This window comes from Squalius cephalus (genome assembly GCF_949319135.1).
Source record: "Squalius cephalus genome assembly, chromosome: 17".
In the NCBI taxonomy this organism is placed as follows: Eukaryota; Metazoa; Chordata; class Actinopteri; order Cypriniformes; family Leuciscidae; genus Squalius; species Squalius cephalus.
In genome coordinates, this window is record NC_137138.1 from 23,950,771 (window position 1) to 23,969,600 (window position 18,830).

The following is an 18,830-nucleotide window of genomic DNA, read 5'->3' on the forward strand; positions in this document are numbered from 1 at the left end:
GTTAAATGAGCACAAAACATTTGTTCTGAACAGTTTGTGCCTCTGGGAAAATGATTGGATGGCAATGGTTAGAAGAGTTTGCATTAGTGATTAAGAGAAATCAGTAAGAAAAAGGAGAACACAGGAGAAGTAAAACAAGAGTAAGTTAACAAATATGAGATTAAGAGAACAGGGCGAACAAGAGGAGATCAGACCTACTCGCCGAAGCTGATGGCACACAAACTCTGAAGGAGCGTAAGCCCGCTAGAGAAAAAAAGCTTGAGAGAGACAGATCACCCCTCTGCCAGTTAGACATTTATTCCCAACAAGATGGCAGTGTTTGACAGGAGGCACCAGGGGAGCCCTAAAGCATGGGAATCCAAACGCCAGGGTGGTATTTATAGCTGTGAGACACAGTCCAATCAGACCCAACTCACAGAGGAGTAACACGACGGAAGAAACTCCTAGATGAACAACCTCGCCAATTCACAAACATACAGATACTGGACAGTCAATCCACACGACTACCTGCATTTTACATGGAAATAGGTAACCTAGTGTGTAGTAAAGGTCTGGTCTTTACAATTGTTTGGAGATTTCTATGAGGGCGAAAAAGTTCCCCATGAAGATTTAGCTATTTTTCAAGTTGTTCATGTGAATTCACAGTGCTGACCAATAGACAGACGTTTTGTGTTTTTTTTAAGGCAAAATTTAAAAAAAAAACCTATTCACTGCACACAAGTAACCACCTACAACCCCTAGCAACTGCATAACAATGCATTTAAAACCATTCACAGCACTCAAGCTTTATGGTGGCCCATGCAACACTGCCATTTTCTTCATAAATACACAAATCTATTTGAAGTTATTAATCAGAAAGATCCTCTGGTTTGTTGACTTGCTATAACAAAAATTCAACAAAGCACAGAAACTTCCTACCACCAAACCGCAAGCTATATTACCGGCACAGTAAATGAAAATGATACAGTGCACGAGTCACTCCCTATCACCTCTTAATTTTGTTCTTCGACTTCAAATAATTCTCAGGGGTTACACTTCCAAAACTTGAGGTCTACAGGGCCCCTGATTCACTAGAGCACAGAATAACAAGCTACATTAAAACCAGGCCCCCAAAAGGAAATGCACAAAGCACTTAATGAGCTCAACCAAAGCAAAGGACCAATGTTCGTTAGTTAACCCCCACGATACATACGTATACACGAAAAAAGATGAAAGCAGGACAATAAAAAGCCCTAGCAGTAATAGGTTGAAGGAGGAAGTGAATGAGGGGGTATTAGTGTATATTACATTTTAACAACCATATGAAGGCTGGACCGCAGAACACGTCTGGGCTGTTCTGGAAGATAGAGGATGGTGGGAATGCAAAATGAAAAAATAGTTAAGTCTAAATGGTGCAATGAGAGCTATAAAAGTGGCACTGCATTGACTTGCTGTATCAGTATAGTAGGAAAACTAACTAGAAATCAACAGTACAGTGACTTTGAGAACTAGAAAGCTAAACTAAATCCACTTTTTCTGTTTTTGGCATTTTCCCACTTTCATTGATGGGTATGTAGACAGGAAATTATGTGGGTTAAGGAAATAATATGAACTGGACTCAACCCTCTGTTTCCTAAGCAAGCACCACAGCTCAATGTGTCAGAGCATATGTCGCGAACCACAAGACTAGACCTATAGGCCATGGCTTTTAAGGATTTTAAGATCCACAAGCACCCACAAATATTCAAACTTTCACCAAGTGTAAAACTCTCTTTAAAACAACGACATAGACTAAAACCAAACAGAACTAATTTGGGCTCATTCTCGCTTAAGTCAACAGGAGACTACAGGAAAGGGCAATTTAAACGAACAAATACACTTGCAAATAAACAGGAAAGTAAACAAACTAGAAAAGAGGCCAGGCTGCGTTTTCCTGACACTCCAGCCCGGTGCCTAATGAATATGTGTACATGAAATGAGCCTTAATGAGCATTTCCTTCTCCCCCAATTAGCGTGTGAAGAGCAGTAGGTGGAATATTAAATGAGAGGAATACTAGGTCAACACAGCAGCCCTTAACCTGTGCACAGGAGGAATGGACCTGCGAGATGAACACGTCTCAAGGGACACAAAAAAGAACCCGAGACGCCAACGAGAAAGTTTTTCTCGTGCAGTCCAATGTTCTTTCATTTTCTTTATTTGGAAATGTGAACTCCTTTGTGACTTCCTCTATTTTTGCAGCATATTGTGATTTAAAGATCAGAATACAGTTTGAAATTCCAATTTAGCCTTTAGTGTATTTGCATTGAGTCTAATCTATGTGACAAAACAAACCTTTATTCAGATATACAGTGATGAAAATAAGTATTTGAACACCCTGCTATTTTGCAAGTTCTCCCACTTGGAAATCATGGAGGGGTCTGAAATTGTCATCGTAGGTGCATGTCCACTGTGAGAGACATAATCAAAAAAAAAAATCCAGAAATCACAATATATGATTTTTTAACTATTTATTTGTATGATACAGCTGCAAATAAGTATTTGAACACCTGTCTATCAGCTAGAATTCTGACCCTCAAAGACCTGTTAGTCTGCCTTTAAAATGTCCACCTCCACTCCATTTATTATCCTAAATTAGATGCACCTGTTTGAGGTCGTTAGCTGCATACAATCAGTAAGAATCCAACTACTAACATGGCCAAGACCAAAGAGCTGTCCAAAGACACTAGAGACAAAATTGTACACCTCCACAAGGCTGGAAAGGGCTACGGGGAAATTGCCAAGCAGCTTGGTGAAAAAAGGTCCACTGTTGGAGCAATCATTAGAAAATGGAAGCAGCTAAACATGACTGTCAATCTCCCTCGGACTGGGGCTCCATGCAAGATCTCACCTCGTGGGGTCTCAATGATCCTAAGAAAGGTGAGAAATCAGCCCAGAACTACACGGGAGGAGCTGGTCAATGACCTGAAAAGAGCTGGGACCACCGTTTCCAAGGTTACTGTTGGTAATACACTAAGACGTCATGGTTTGAAATCATGCATGGCACGGAAGGTTCCCCTGCTTAAACCAGCACATGTCAAGGCCCGTCTTAAGTTTGCCATTTGGATGATCCAGAGGAGTCATGGGAGAAAGTCATGTGGTCAGATGAGACCAAAATAGAACTTTTTGGTCATAATTCCACTAAACGTGTTTGGAGGAAGAAGAATGATGAGTACCATCCCAAGAACACCATCCCTACTGTGAAGCATGGGGGGGTAGCATCATGCTTTGGGGGTGTTTTTCTGCACATGGGACAGGGCGACTGCACTGTATTAAGGAGAGGATGACCAGGGCCATGTATTGCGAAATTTTGGGGAACAACCTCCTTCCCTCAGTTAGAGCATTGAAGATGGGTCGAGGCTGGGTCTTCCAACATGACAATGACCCGAAGCACACAGCCAGGATAACCAAGGAGTGGCTCTGTAAGAAGCATATCAAGGTTCTGCCGTGGCCTAGCCAGTCTCCAGACCTAAACCCAATAGAGAATCTTTGGAGGGAGCTCAAACTCCGTGTTTCTCAGCGACAGCCCAGAAACCTGACTGATCTAGAGAAGATCTGTGTGGAGGAGTGGGCCAAAATCCCTCCTGCAGTGTGTGCAAACCTGGTGAAAAACTACAGGAAACATTTGACCTCTGTAATTGCAAACAAAGGCTACTGTACCAAATATTAACATTGATTTTCTCAGGTGTTCAAATACTTATTTGCAGCTGTATCATACAAATAAATAGTTAAAAAATCATACATTGTGATTTCTGGATTTTTTTTTTTTTTGATTATGTCTAAAACAATCTAAACACAATGGACATGCACCTACGATGACAATTTCAGACCCCTCCATGATTTCTAAGTGGGAGAACTTGCAAAATAGCAGGGTGTTCAAATACTTATTTTCCTCACTGTACAAATAACATTTAAAGTCTTTAAATTCTGGCACCCAAAATATTGACACCTGTTTTCAGGGCGTATACACATTTGTGTGGTAAAATGTTCTCTACAATGAGAACATCCTTTGGGAAGTTCCACCTGGGAAGATCTAGCATTAGCAAGCAGCATTATTAACAGGTAGCAAATTGGACTTTTGCCCTGCATCCAAATATACTGTAAGTAAAAAACAGAACGTGAAAATAGTATAATAGTCTAAATACATAGTATTCATAAAACAGTAGGACGAAAAAAGTTACCTGCTACTTCCATAGAGATTACGAATGTCCGTATTTTATTCATAACATACTTTTTTTTTTTTTAATAGTCGCAAAGTATTTATTCAAATGTAGTACTTACTAAACAGTATGTAATTTTGGAATCAGTTAAGGGATGGTCACAATACACTTTTCCTTCCATTGACTTTCATTCATGTGCACGCGAATGCATCAGACTGGAAATGCAAGCTCATGCGAAGAGTTTCGCATTTTGCTACATTCCAAAGTTCAAGTTTGGTTAACTCTGACCTGTGAATTCGCATTACGTGAAGACGTGTGACCAGTAGAAGATCGATACGTCACGGCGTGACCTCTTGGCTGCACTAAAAGAATGCATTTTTGCAGTAAAGTCAAGTAAATTATATATTTTTAATATAAAACTACTTGTTATATGTTAAATTTATGTTAATACAGCATGGAGTGTGACATCATATCACGAAATTTTTTTTGTGTCAAAGTCTAGTGAGATGGTGTCTTTGGTTAGCAAGCTAACAATTTAGCCTATAGCTCAGCATAGTGCCAAGTGGTTAAAAAAGCTCATCTAATTAGCTCGGACAAGATATCATAATTATCATTATTAAATTAAGGACATATTCTTCATATTTTTATGATGTCGAGTTAAAGGGTTAGTTCACCCAAAAATTATCCCATAATTTACTCACCCTCACCCTTTTGTAAACCGTTTTAGACGTCTAATTCGTGACTGGTGTTTTGTTTTGCTCTATCCTCTGTGCTTCCGTGTTCATCATACCGGGTCACTCTTCCGACGGAACTCGACTTGCGCATGGAAGCCAGTGATTACGGTTTATAAAGTTATAATAAATATGGATATTTTTCTCTTCGCTTCAGAAGGCCTTTGTTAACCAACCGGAGCCATATGAATTACTTTTATGATGGATGGATGCACTTTTTTTGGGCTTCAAAATCTCACTCCCATTATAAAGATTGGAAGAGCCAGGATATTGTTTTTATATAACTCTGATTGTGTTTGGCTGAAAGAAGAAAGTCATTTACACCTAGGATGGCTTGAGGGTGAGTAAATTATGGGATAATTTTTGGGTGAAGTAACCTTTTAAAACCATGCAGGTCTATATGTTCATCACTTTGTTTTCTCTGTAAACTGATAGTTGGAATTATTTAATTCTGGTTTGTGTATTGTTTTCTTTTATTGGTGCGAGTATCTCTGTCCGCCTTGGGGCAGCTTTCCTTCAGATGTGATAGTGACACCACACAGGAGACAGTGCAAGCCTGAGAGACAAAACCTGTTCCAACTCTTCCCTCAGAACCAGAGCAGAACACAAGCACCTGTCCTCACCCTTCTCCTCCTCTCTGCCTTTGTGTGTGTGTGTGTGTGTGTGAGAGAGAGAGAGAGAGAGAGAGAGAGGAGATAGAGCGCACATCATTTATCACTTGTGTTCTCGTCCAAAAATGTCGCTTTTGTGGGGTGACTTTCAACCGTGCTAACCTTGCCCCAAATTGCTAACTGTTTACTTTTTCTTTTCCAACATGTCATTGATTTTCCTCACCTAATATCTGTTCCTCATCGTTAACGCAAAGAGAAACACCGTGCGCCGTGAGGAGACCCTCTAACCCTCCAGCCGGAGAGCTCTCGAGGGCCGCTGGGGCCCCGCAAAGGGTCTTGGTTTAATTAAACCATCACAAACGCGCTTAGAACAGCAATCAACCTAATGATCAAAAAGGGTCTTCAAAGCCCATGGATGGTCCCCTTTGCACATATCTGAAGGAGGGGCTTGCGAATAAACAAACAAAAATGAAGATTAAAATACAAGGCTCGAAAAGCCAAGCGCATGCTGTTTGAGGACAGATCCCTGACTTGGAATGAAGTAAAGCAATCGCTTCGGTTTCCTTTTACGTTTGTTGTGACTTATTTACCAGCACGCTTATCTCAAAGGGCGAAACAATGGCGCACATTTCTATCAGAAATCATTACAGGCCATTTCAAATCATTTCCGCGCAGCTAATTTCATAATAGCGGAGGGAAACATTGATTGTAACCAGATGCTACATATCTACTCTGTGGAAAACTGGACAGAGCAATTACGCAGCACAAGTTTAGGCCTACCCATGCTCCCTCTCGCACACACAAATGTACACTAAGTGCTTCTACAGCCAAAGTGCTTCACATCAGCTTAAGCCAAATACATTAGCACATTATCATACAACACATATAGACTCTGGACTAGATTTTAAGTGTACAATTAAGTGATTTCTGAGAAACAAAAATCAAAGAAAAACACGGTGGCACCTGCATAGCATGTTGTCAGGTCTATGTTATGCATATTGAACATTTGTCAAATTAAATCAGACATCTATATTTCTTTATTTCTTAAGGGCCTATGTTTAATCCTAATCAAGGTGTAAATGAAATGATCCTAGTGCTGTGGCTATTTTTAAGTCAGCATGAATGAAACTTTCCTGGGTTAATCTTAGTTTGAACTATTTAACTCCTCCAACAACCTGAGATTACTTTTCACCAATTTTCATCTTTTATTTCATCTACTTTTCATCAATTATTGATGGACAAAATCAAGCCCTGTCCTGCATTTCTCATTATACTTTGAAATATTGCTTTTTCTGGAAAGGTCATACTTGGGTGTTAGGAAGTCGTAATCACGACATTAGTTGCATTCAAATCACTATTGTTGTAGCAATTAAATTGAACAAATTGAATTCAATACAGATGCTACATTCATTGCAACCGTCACGTTTTCCATCTGACACAACTCAAAATCTCAGTGCTCAAAGAATTCCCCAGAATTCCAAAGATATTCCTACTCGTAATTACAACTTTGTGGTGCCGTTTATGGTGTTCGACTCATAAATTTGAACTTTTTGACTTGAATGCTCCATTAATCACATTCAAATGGGCTGTAAATATGATTGATTTCAATGTTTGCTTAGCACATTAGCATTAATACCATGTCAATAATACAATTTCCTGTTTAAACTGGACAGATCCCATCCAACATTTACAGTTTATGGTTCTGTATCCACTCCAAATAAAGGTGTAATTGTATGCTTATGTGGCTCGAAATTGTCCTCCTAAACAAATAATATGTTAAAATTAGCCTCTCAGCTCTGGAAAACACCTACACATGTGCAGTATGTAAACTTGGTCGCTTGGTTTTCACTCATAAATGTTGTTCAATGGTTTGGGATTCAATTAACAACGATAATAGGCCATCTAATGATAAAACAGTGTTATTGATGTGTGTAAAAGTGTAGTGTTTACTATTTAACAAGAATAAATCATTCTTACATGCACTGCATGGCTTTGTTACACTTTTTTTTTTAAAGGCCTGTGAGTTTCAGTGGCCTGATTGTAAGATTAATGTTAGTGTGTGCTAAATGGTTTGCATATGAACCAAAACCACACATAATATCAGAATTTCCTTCTGCTCTTTAATGGAAGAAATGAGAGACCCTGCCTGCAGTGAGAGCAGCTCCTGTTGGCATTCAACCAGCCCTGAGTGAAAGAGAGGAAGAGAGGTAAAGAGAACGAGTGATTTATGGAGAGCTAGAGAGGGGGTTCACTCACTAAAGTCCCATTGAAACACAGTGCTCCTGGCCCCGGGCTTCACCATTCATCACCACGTACCACCCCGTCACTTTGTTTATCATCACCGACACACACACACAGAGGCCAAACAGTGCTTAAAATTCAATGGCCCTTTCGTGAAGATTCGGGAAAATTGGTCCCGGGTAATCTACGTTTGTGATACTTTAGATTCGTAGATTTGTGGTTGAGGTGCAGTTACCATTGTTCAGTGAATTTGCATTGGCAAAATCCAGTCATTTCATTAGGAATCAATGCAATCGTGAATTACCTTTGAGGGCGAGAGATTTCCCCATCGGGATCAAGTTGGTCAGTCGAATTTGCAATGTTGACCAACAGAAAATGGTTTGAAAATGACTTTGTGAGCTGTGCTTCATATATCACTACACTTTTGACAATGGATATTACCAAAATGAAGGGATGTTACAATAACATTTAAATTTTAGGGATTAAACTTAAGCGTATATAAATTCCACACCATGTGTGCTACAAATATAAAGTATACCTAAAATTAAGCTGCTTTTTGAGTACATGAGTGATATTACTTTTCTGAGAGATTAAACTTATGATTATCACCTGTCAGGCAAAAAAGTCCCATAGACCATGTAGGGGCCAGAATATCAGAGACTTATGCTGCATACAAAAAGTCATACTTCCCTACTATATAGCATGCGGAAAACAGTATGTGACGAGTAGTATGTCCGTATACTCATAAAAGAGTAGGCAAAAAGTGCCCAGATCACCTACTACTTCCGGCGAGATTCTTAAGTGTACATATGATGGACACTTTACTATCCCATGAGGCCACGGGAGAGGATTTGTGAATGGCAGTGAAGCGACGCAACTGACGCTGGTAGGTCACATGATAATGACAACATGGCAAATATAGTACGTCCATTATATTCATACTGCACACATTCATACTATATAGAATGTACTTTTTCAGCAGTCGTAAAGTAATTACTTATTCAAAATAAGTACTTACTCGAGAGCATGCGATTTCAGACGCAGCCATAGGGATGGCTTTTTTGAATTAGGCCAATAAGCAACATCCTAGCAGCTGCACAGCAACATCCTGGCAACCACCCAGAACACCCTAGTATTGTGGTGGCAAGTCTTGCAAACAGCATTCACATTTTCAGCAGAAAATATAAAAATCTACTCTTCCGATGAGATTTTAAAATCTGTCGCAGGTCATACAGTATAAGTGGTTTTAATACATAAAACATTAAACATGCAAAAACAAAGATAAATAGGTTAAAAAAAACTTGGAGAAAGAGGATATGAAGTAAAGGGGGGGGATGAATTACTGAAGGTCAATAAATAGACACACACTAACATGAACAGAAGAGAATTCATAACAGCATGTAACACACTTGGACAGCACATCGCAGAAGTAAACTAGAGCAGACATATTTGATATAATCATGGCCAATCTTTACTAAGTCAATCCTCTCAGGTGTTCAAGAGAGACCCGCTGCGGTGTGTGTGTAGGTTAAAATGGTAGTGCAGAAGTCTATTGATACGTGTTTGAAGATATAAAGTCTGTGTGACGGTGAGTTTGGAATCTGCTGGAATGATCAGGAGAGATAGAGAGTATTAAAGATAAAAAAAGAAAGACATCGGGTGTGAGTATGTGGTCAGTGACCTAAATTTCCTTCATTCTCAAGCCTGCAGTAAATGCAGCATGCTGCACTTTTAAAAACAAGAGCGGTTTATGGTATTCATGCATTTGTGTGTGTTTGGGGTAGATTCTTTTCCAGACACATTAATAAAATATGGTCGGAGGCCAGGTGCACACTGAATCTCTTTAAGAGAGCCTCAGGGCATCTTTGCATTGTCTCCTCCCAGCAGCCCTGTGTGTGTGATGTGCGTTAGGGGCCGCCACCTGCTGTACCAACACACACTCGCGCACAAGTTACGCTCCAGAAACGGTGCCCACACACACCACGACATCTGAGATTCTCACACACACACCTCTATATCTTTGTGTCATAGAAAAATAAATAAAAAACATTTTCTTATAATGATAAATGATGCACTTAGCTGCTCTAACAGCTCTCTTGCACTCATCTACACACACAGGCCATAAATATGAACTTCATACATGTTCAGTTAAGCTCCTAATTAAGTCATTAATTAAAAGAGAAGTGTTGTGACGCTAATATACTGCCAGTCTAAACCAACGGGTGTAAATTTAACTAACGAGCAACGGTCCGCATTAAAATGTTGTGCGTGGTGTCAATACACTCGGCGGCGTTAAACTGACATCATCTAGGAGTCAGCTGCAATTTACTACATTGTTCCTGAGATGGTGTTTAAAACTTGATCTACATCTCACATGTGAGTGGTGTTTTCAACATGGGCTTTTGTATTGTTACTACAATACATTCACTAATAACTGCATGGATTATTTGCTTTTACATGTACAGGAATTAGTTCTTAACCTCATTCTAATATTAATTAGACATGTATAGACGGAGAGAAACAAGCCTGCAGTCGTCTTTAGAATTTTGTCTTTGAACTTCCATTTCGGCGGCAGCTGCGTATATTTCTATGGCATCGCTGTCGAAGAGTAATGAGCTGGTGAAGTGGATTTACTTGTGGATTGTAGCTAACAAAAATGATCACGAGTGTTGTAATGTTTGAAGTGGATGTCATAATAAATGTCAGTAGACCGGGAAGATTTTAAAACGAGAGGTTCATTCATAAATCCGTAAGATCTTACCGTCATGCTGTGGAAATACGAACCGGAAGACAGAACGCAACGAAAAGGGGCGGGGCTGCATAAGGTCTATACATGTTATACATGTATTTTCTATATATAAAATTTCATCTTAACACATTTATAAGGCCACCCAGAGTGATTGTTTATACATGTGGTTTTAGTTCCCCCCGAAAATTTTGAATACATTTTAGTACCAAAGTTATTGATGAATCATGATTTGGTTATGAAAACATTTGTATGCAGATTTCACTTACAAATTTGTGCATATGCACATTAGTGAATGAGACCCAAAAGCGACAAATAATTGTCAGTCACTTGGTTTTTGACTTTAAGGTACAGTCATTTTACCGTTGTTTGACAATTTTGTGGGTATAATTCAGTCATTTCAAAAGGAATCTGCGTGATTGGGAATTTCGTATAATGGCGAAAATTTTCAACTCAGAATTTGTATTGGGTTCAAGTTTTCCACACAAATATATCATGTTGACCAACAGAAAGTTGATTGGTTTGAAAGTGACTCCTGTGTAAGTGGTGCATCACACACTGCTACACTAACAATGGACCTTATTTTCCCACAAAGATTTTGTTGCACTTTTACACATTGTCTACGCTGCAAGTGAGTGTTTTAGTGTGATACAGTGAGGAACTAACCTTTCTCTTTAAGGATTTTCTTCATATTGATGCCGGAGTCTCGTTCTTGCAGTTCTCCATCGGTCTGGTTCAAAACTGCACACATAAAGAGAAAACCTGTTTAAAAAGAGTCCTCAAGGTTGTCCCCAGAAGTCATGCAATTCTGACAAAACATCCCACTGAGAGCTTGTGGGAACACTGTCATTTGTAAAAGAAATTAATTTTGAATGTGTTGTTTTTTTTAGTCTTAGTCTGTAGGTTAGTCTGTAGTCATTATTATTATCTTTATAAAAAACATTCAGTCTATGGATTGTCTGCATTGAAACTAATTGTGCTTGTGTGTCTGCACTGACCCAGGCGTTCGGGACTCTGTGTGTGTGGGTTTGGTGAGCTGGACACACTACTGCTGGGGTGGGAAGAGGGCTGTGATCCGGGACGAGGGGCTTCCTCCAGAGACGGAGCAGGAGATGGACTGTCCTGTACACACTCCTGAAACACACAGATTCAGTTCACATATTCTTTACAAAGGACTCAAACAGGCCTGCCATTTTAACTGAACAATTTAAATAATTGAACAAATTAAAATATTCAAAATATTAACAAAAACTATAATAGTACATTATACTAAAATTATTTCCATCAACAATATCTGATTTTCCCACAGAAAAAAGCACAAATAAAATATCTTTTAACTGTTTCTTCTAAACAGCAATGAGGTAACATTGATTTTTCTCCTGAGGAAAAGACCCCTTGTTTGCCTTTCAGAGATCTCAACAATATCTCATATTTTTAAAAGATATTAACTAAATTGTCTCATTCGTTTCTATAGCTCTGTACTCTTACTGTACGTCAGCGATTGCCTCATTTTTGTCTTCTATTTTCACAAAAGAATTTTCGGAAAAACATCTGGGACCGAGTTGATTCTTAAATGAAACATAACTGAGAAGTCAATTCTTCTAGAAGAATGAAAGATCAACCAACATTTTCTTTTATCATAGTAAAAACACATTCTGTTGTGGTACCCAGACAGAAGCTATATTGCTATTTAGTCTGTGGCAGTGAATATCTATGTAAAAGTGTGCGCGTGTGTGTGTGTGTGTGCTGTACACCTCGGGCCATTTCTGCATCTCAGAGAAACACACAAGTGTCCTCCTCCAACTGTAAATTGACTCACACTCTCCTCTCAGGGGGAACATGGCAGTAAGATAACAGATAGTGTTTGTCTTAAAAGCCTGCATCTAATATTCCCTAACACACGCTCCGCACGGACCCAACAGAACATTTATTCTCTTATTCCTCCTCGGAGTATTTGGAATCAAACTCTCTCTTGTAGAAATTAAGACGGTTCGGTATACAGCTCTGTCCCAGGTGTTAAATGGCTCATAGAGCGAGACAGACTCGCATCTAACGTGTCACTGGAGCAAGACACCAATCCGATGGGATCTGCAGCTGATGTGAAAATGAGCTGACTCTAGCTGAGAGCCCTAATGAATGACTTTTCTGCGTTCGACCACTGAAGTCTCAACTTTGTGTCTTGTGCGTGTTACCTTGATGACGGACGCTCCTGCTCTGGACAGGGGGCTGTGCATCTGAGCAGCTGCGGCCATGTTGGCGATGGTGTTCAGGTGGTTCATCTGGTTCATCGCCATGGCAACGGAGGCAGGCGGCAGACTGACGGGCAGCAGGGGGTGGGGCATCATCATAAACGGCAGGTCCAGCCCTGAGAGAGGACGACAGAGAGAGACAGCAATCACTTCGGTTTAACTCGCTTTATATTTAAAGGCAAAACTAAGACATATGATATTAAAACACCAAATACAGTATACACCTTAGTCTATCCTGATGTCATATCCAAGATTCTTTGATGAATAGTACTAGTAATTTGTTCACATATGTTTGTTTTTCCTCTTTTGAGAGGTGAGACGGAAAATTGACCTGCAATACAGGAAAACTACGAATACTTTTTAAAGGTCATGTTAAAATACTCTATTTGACCAGGGTGACACGGCAACACTGGCTCAACCAATGGCGTAAGCTTGGGGCAGGTCTATCAGTTTGTCTGACCAATGTTAGATGGGGGTGTTCAGGAAACATGTTTCAAACACTCATTATTTCTACAATTCCACACTTCACCTTTAATAAATGTCCCTGTTCTTACTGGCCATGATTCATCTGCAGATTGATTTGTCAGTGCTGACCGAAGAAAATGTATCATCACTTTTTAATTGTAAAATGCTTCTTTTCTGTTTCTGAACTGACTTCTCTTTTATGGTAATGTGACCAAGATTGTGTAGGCCAATAATACCATAGCCAAAATTATCGTAGCTCACGTTTCATAATCCAATCAAACCCTAGTGGATAGAATTAAGCTCAATGTTTCCCTCAGTTTCACTCAAAGTACATCACTTTAAAGAAGTCAAATGTACTTCAAATACTGTTCAGGTTGTCATTAATCAAAAAAAAAAAAAGTGTGGTATAAGAAACCATATGAAAATGATTTGATAGTCATGAATACACTATCCACCTTATTTTTAGCATTAGAGCGAACCTAAAGAATAAACCACTGAACCAAAAAACGATAAACACGACGTGTAGCTCAATTGGACCGAGAGGAATCAATGCACCTGGAGCTGGCGTGAATGAGTGGATGTGATGAATGAATGACTCACGGTTAGCCAGGAGATGACTCTGCTGTAGGGAAGAGAGATGAGACCCTGACAAGCCGTGCTGAGCGGAGAGGCCGATGTGAGCCAGACCGTGCTGGGCTCCGGAGGGGGGGGACTGGAGTTTCTCTTTATCCCAGGACGACTCACTGCCGCCTGGAGACAGAGAGGGAGGGTTGAGTGAGAGTCTGGATCCCTATACAGAGCCAGGACTCGAGGTGTAATCACAGAGACAAGACTGGAGAATACGGATAAAAACCATTAAAAGCTTTTCCTTTGGATTTGCACTATGCAAAAATATTATAAGAGCTCAAACACCCTAGTCCAACCTGGTGTAATATAAAAACTCATTTGCGTATAATCTCATTTGCTTATGCTCTCTTTGTTGGGCAGTTGTGGCCTAACGGTTAGAGAGTTGGAATTGTAACCTGAAGGTCGTGTAACCCGAAGGATTCCCGTGCCCTTGAGCAAGGCACCTAACCCACAAATTTCTCCCTGGACGCGACTGCTCCGAGTGTGTGTGTGTGTGTGTGTGTTCACTACTCACTGCTCCTAATGTGTGTGTGCACTACTTGGATGGGTTAAATGCAGAGGACAAATCCCAAGTGTGGATTACCATACTTGGCCTTCACATCACTTCACTCACTTATTTTTAAAAATGAAGGTTCCAAAAGGGAATTTTTGCAGCGATGCCATAGAAGAACCACCTTTCCGTGATCAGTTCTTAAAAGAACCATTTTTTTCTAAGAGTGAAGAACATTTTAATAATCTAAAGAACCTTTTTCAACTACGCACAATCTTTAGTGGTTCCATGGATGTTAAAGGTTCTTTATGGAACCATCGATACCAATAAAGAACCTTTATATTTAGGAGAGTAAGTCTAAAAGTTACAGTAGTCTATTTAACGCTGAACGTCATTCGAGAGGATGGAAAATGAGACCATGAATGATATTTTTTTTATTAGAAAAGACCAAAGTTATTTGATCAAAGATGCAGTAAAAACTATTTTAAATATATTTTAAAAAAGTATAGATTTTAAAATATAAATTATTGCTGTGTTGGAAAAGCTGAATTTTCAGCATCATTACTCCAGTCTTCAGTGTCACATGATCCTTCAGAAATCATTCAAATATGATGATTTGGTGCCCAAGAAACATTTCTTATCATTATCAATTTTGAAAACAGTTTATGCTGCTTAAAATTTTGGTGGAAACTGTGATGCTTTTTTTATTCCAAAGATTCATTGATGAATACATTATTGTAATTCTTATTACTGTAATGCAAAATTTTACAACATTATAGAAAAGATGTGATGATATGTTTTAATTATAATCAGCAAGATTTAAAAGGCAGAACAACCACAAAACATGAATAAAAAACATTTAAAAATATATAATCTATTTTATTTTAAAAAAAAATCCTCCTTAAATAGGCTGAAGAGAACGGTTGTAAGAGAACACTTATAGAAGGTGTTTTAAAATGATATTACAGTAAAGGAAGGACAGAAAATGTCAGTGCAGTGGGGATTCGAACGGGTTACAGTACAGGCTGATTCAACCCTATACGTTCCTGTGAGCACGATCACACTTTTCTTAAATCTTGAGTCTGACCGCCTCCACAACTTCAGACCCAACTCGTGCACAAAATCCCATCTCTTCCCAGGCTGTTGAAGAGTTAACCCCTCTGCCAATCACGCTAAACTCGTCCCAGAACGGATGACATCTGGGAATTAATCGCTGGAATGAAATGCAGCAGAAAAGCTAGCTGCTAAGTGTCATAAAACAACTTAAGTTGAATTAGTTGAGAGAAGAGGGAGAAAGATTGCAAAGCAGAGGAGAGGAAATCATTGTCTAATTCTGCCTAATAAGCAACGGAGGTCCTACGAGTGATCCAGCAGATGGTGTTTTTGCAACAGATTGCAGTGAGTGATTCTTTTAATAATAATACGAATTAAAATCTCTCTCTGTAGAACGCGGGGGCGCCGTTCATCGGGGAGTCGTTTGAATGAGCAGGAAAAAACAGCCTGATAAAGTAATGGCTATGCCCAAACACCTGAGGCCGAAGCGGAGAGCGCGTACACACGTGTGTGTGTGTGTGTGTGTGTGCGAGATGAAATGAGTGGGGCGGACGGCTGATGAAACACAAAACGATGAGGGAGGAACCGTGCGTTCGTGACATTTGATATCAATACACAATCCATAAGCAATACGTGTCCTGTAGGGATGCCACAATTCTCAATATAATATTGAACCGTTCGGTACGACATCCACGGTTCAATACGCACTTGTGAATTGCGGTTTTTTCGGTTTTACGTTTAATTTATGTGCGTTTTATTTATCTCCGAATTGACTGTTTGTGTGTGCCTGTAAGTCTACAAGCTGATAAGGAAATTCCCAGCGAGTAAATATTCAATATGCTCTTAGGGGGCGCTTAACCATCATTCCACACTTTAACATGGCGAGCGGCAGTGAAGTGAGGCTACAGTACGAGGAAGCGCCGGCGTCTTTCAAATCCGTGGTGTGGGGACATTTCGGTTTTGCCGTTGAGTATAGTGCCGAGGAAGATAAACAATAAACGGTAAACAATAAAAATAACTGTGTGCAAGCATTGTTTTACACGTGTAGCCTACTCAAACGGAAACACTTCCAACATGACTGCACATCAGCGGCGCCATCACCCAATATCACTGTCTGAAGAAGGCACAAATATGTTTATTTGAAATGGTCAATTTAAAGAGGTCGCACACCGGGCGCGCAGCGCCACGTCTTTTAAATTCGAACACATTATTCTCTATGAGTGTACGTAGCGCTACACACACCGTCGGCGCCTTTCGGCTCAGGACCGTGTTCAAAATCCTGCCGCGCCACAGAATGCCATCTATATAGTTTTACATTAAATGTACATTTATTTGTCTCAAATCGTCGTTAATGTATATACTGACTTCACCCTGTGCTGCAATATACATTTAGTTTTACATTCATTCACAGAAATCAGCTGCTTGAATGAAAATTGCTGATGTTATCGGATTTTCAGGTGATATTGTCAATTCATTCAGTTAACGGACGCTCTGAGGTAAAGAGATGTCAGTGTTAATTGTATATTATACAATACACTAAGAACTAGTGGACTTTGCTTAGCTTTTAAGTAAAATAAAGGAGTATTGCAATAAATCGTTTTTATTTTTTTCTCCTTAACCTCTTACTGTTCCTATTGCCTAAGCACAGAATAACAAAAAAAACACTATTATGTGTCAAGCCATCAGAACCGAACCGAACCGTAAACCGTGGTTAAAAAACCGAGGTATGTATTGAACCGTGGGCTAACTGTATTGTTGCATCCCTAGTGTCCTGTGTAATGAAGTCGTAATAGGATGTAAACTGCTTTAGAATGAATTCTGAAGCCATTTGTGAGGCCCATCAGTGCGTAATGATGCATAGATATCACTGTAATCAGTTTTAGTATCCCTTCAACATGATGTAAATATTGAACGTTACAACGCAAAACCAGAACTGTGTCCACACTGTATTTTCCTAAATTGCTTTCTAATCTCCTAGAATGGGATTCATGTTTTATAAATATTCCTATTCGGAAGACTGGCAGAAGACAACTTATATTTTAAGAAATATATTTAAGGAATATAACATAACCAAGGAAAAGTGAGAGGTTTTCTGAAGGAAAAAAAAAAGTCTGGTCTGGAATGTCATGATGATGAGCAGATGATGGCATAATTTGTATTTTTTGAGTGAACTATCCCTTTAAGAGAGACATAGATGAAGAGGGACAGAGAGCAAAAGTGTTTGCATTGCAAATTCCACATGACCTATATTTGCTCTTGTCTAATATAATTAATTTCTGAACATACGAGCGGAGCTCAGAGGTCCCGCAGTATAGGTGCTAAATAGCCAACGGATGTTTCTTCAGCAATAGCCATTTTTAGCCCTGCGGACTTAAAATAAAACACGCTTTTTACACTCTTACAAGTTTATTTTAAGTGCCTAATGCCCAACAGTATATACATTTATCATTGGAGAATTGTGCCTTTTTGTTTAAAAGTCCTGAATGTTTCCACAACAGTGTCATTTCCATCACATCTGACATGATGTATTGTGTTTAAAAACATTCTCTAGTGGAAATGGCGGAAAAAAATTTTTTGGAATAAAATGGCTGACTAAGGTTTCATATCTAGCATTTCATTGTCAATTTGAGCCATATTCTTTAACAGATTGAAATAGATATATACATACATACATATAATTTATGAATTAAAAATTATATGTTTGTGGACATCACAAATGAGGGAAGTAATATGTGTGAAAATATTATGGTATATACACAACCATTCAAAAGGTGGAGTCAGTACATTTTTTAATACTTTTATTAAGCATTAACATAAAATGTATCAAAAGTGACAGTAAAGTAAATTTACAATGTTACAAAAGATTTATATTTCAAATCAATGCATTAATTTATCAAATAATGCAGAAAAAAATGTGTCATGGTTTCCAAAAAAAAAAACAGCACAACTGTTTTCAACACTGATAATAATAATAAATGTTTCTTGAGCAGCAAATCAGCATATTAGAATGATTTCTGAACGATCATGTGACACTGAAGACTGGAGTAATGATGCTGAAAATTCAGGTATAAATTACATTTTAAAATATTTTTAAATAGGAAAGTTATTTTCAAATAATATTTCACAGTATTACTGTTTTTACTGTGTTTTTGATCTAATAAATGCAGCCATGGTGAGCATGAGTAAACAATGAAAGCACGATAAAAAGTTTCCAAGACCATTTTAAAGTGACCTTCAAGAAATCTGTTACAAAATTCAACTCTTGGGACAGAAAAGTGCCTTCACGTAAAGAAACACATGTGCATGTATGCGTGAGTTTGTCTCACTCTGTTCCACTACATCATTAAACGGGCTTCATAATGATCACACAGCGTCTAAAGCACCATTTCTCTGTTTTATTATATATATCCCACAACTCAGCGCTGTGACCTCTGTAACAGG

General features: G+C 39.0%; 1 protein-coding gene across 2 annotated transcripts in view; it reads right to left on the reverse strand.

Annotated features, from left to right (window-relative positions):
- Positions 1 to 18,830, reverse strand: part of dacha (dachshund a) — a 159,805-nt gene that overhangs the window by 21,004 nt on the left and 119,971 nt on the right. The window contains exons 4-7 of one of the 2 annotated variants that reach the window (XM_079898312.1): positions 13,820 to 13,969; positions 12,698 to 12,870; positions 11,504 to 11,639; positions 11,172 to 11,246 (exon numbers count right to left, since the gene is read on the reverse strand). In XM_079898312.1, the coding sequence (XP_079754438.1) occupies positions 11,172 to 11,246; positions 11,504 to 11,639; positions 12,698 to 12,870; positions 13,820 to 13,969 (534 nt within the window). The remainder of the gene's footprint in view (positions 1 to 11,171; positions 11,247 to 11,503; positions 11,640 to 12,697; positions 12,871 to 13,819; positions 13,970 to 18,830) is intronic. The other variant, XM_079898313.1, reaches the window with a different exon arrangement.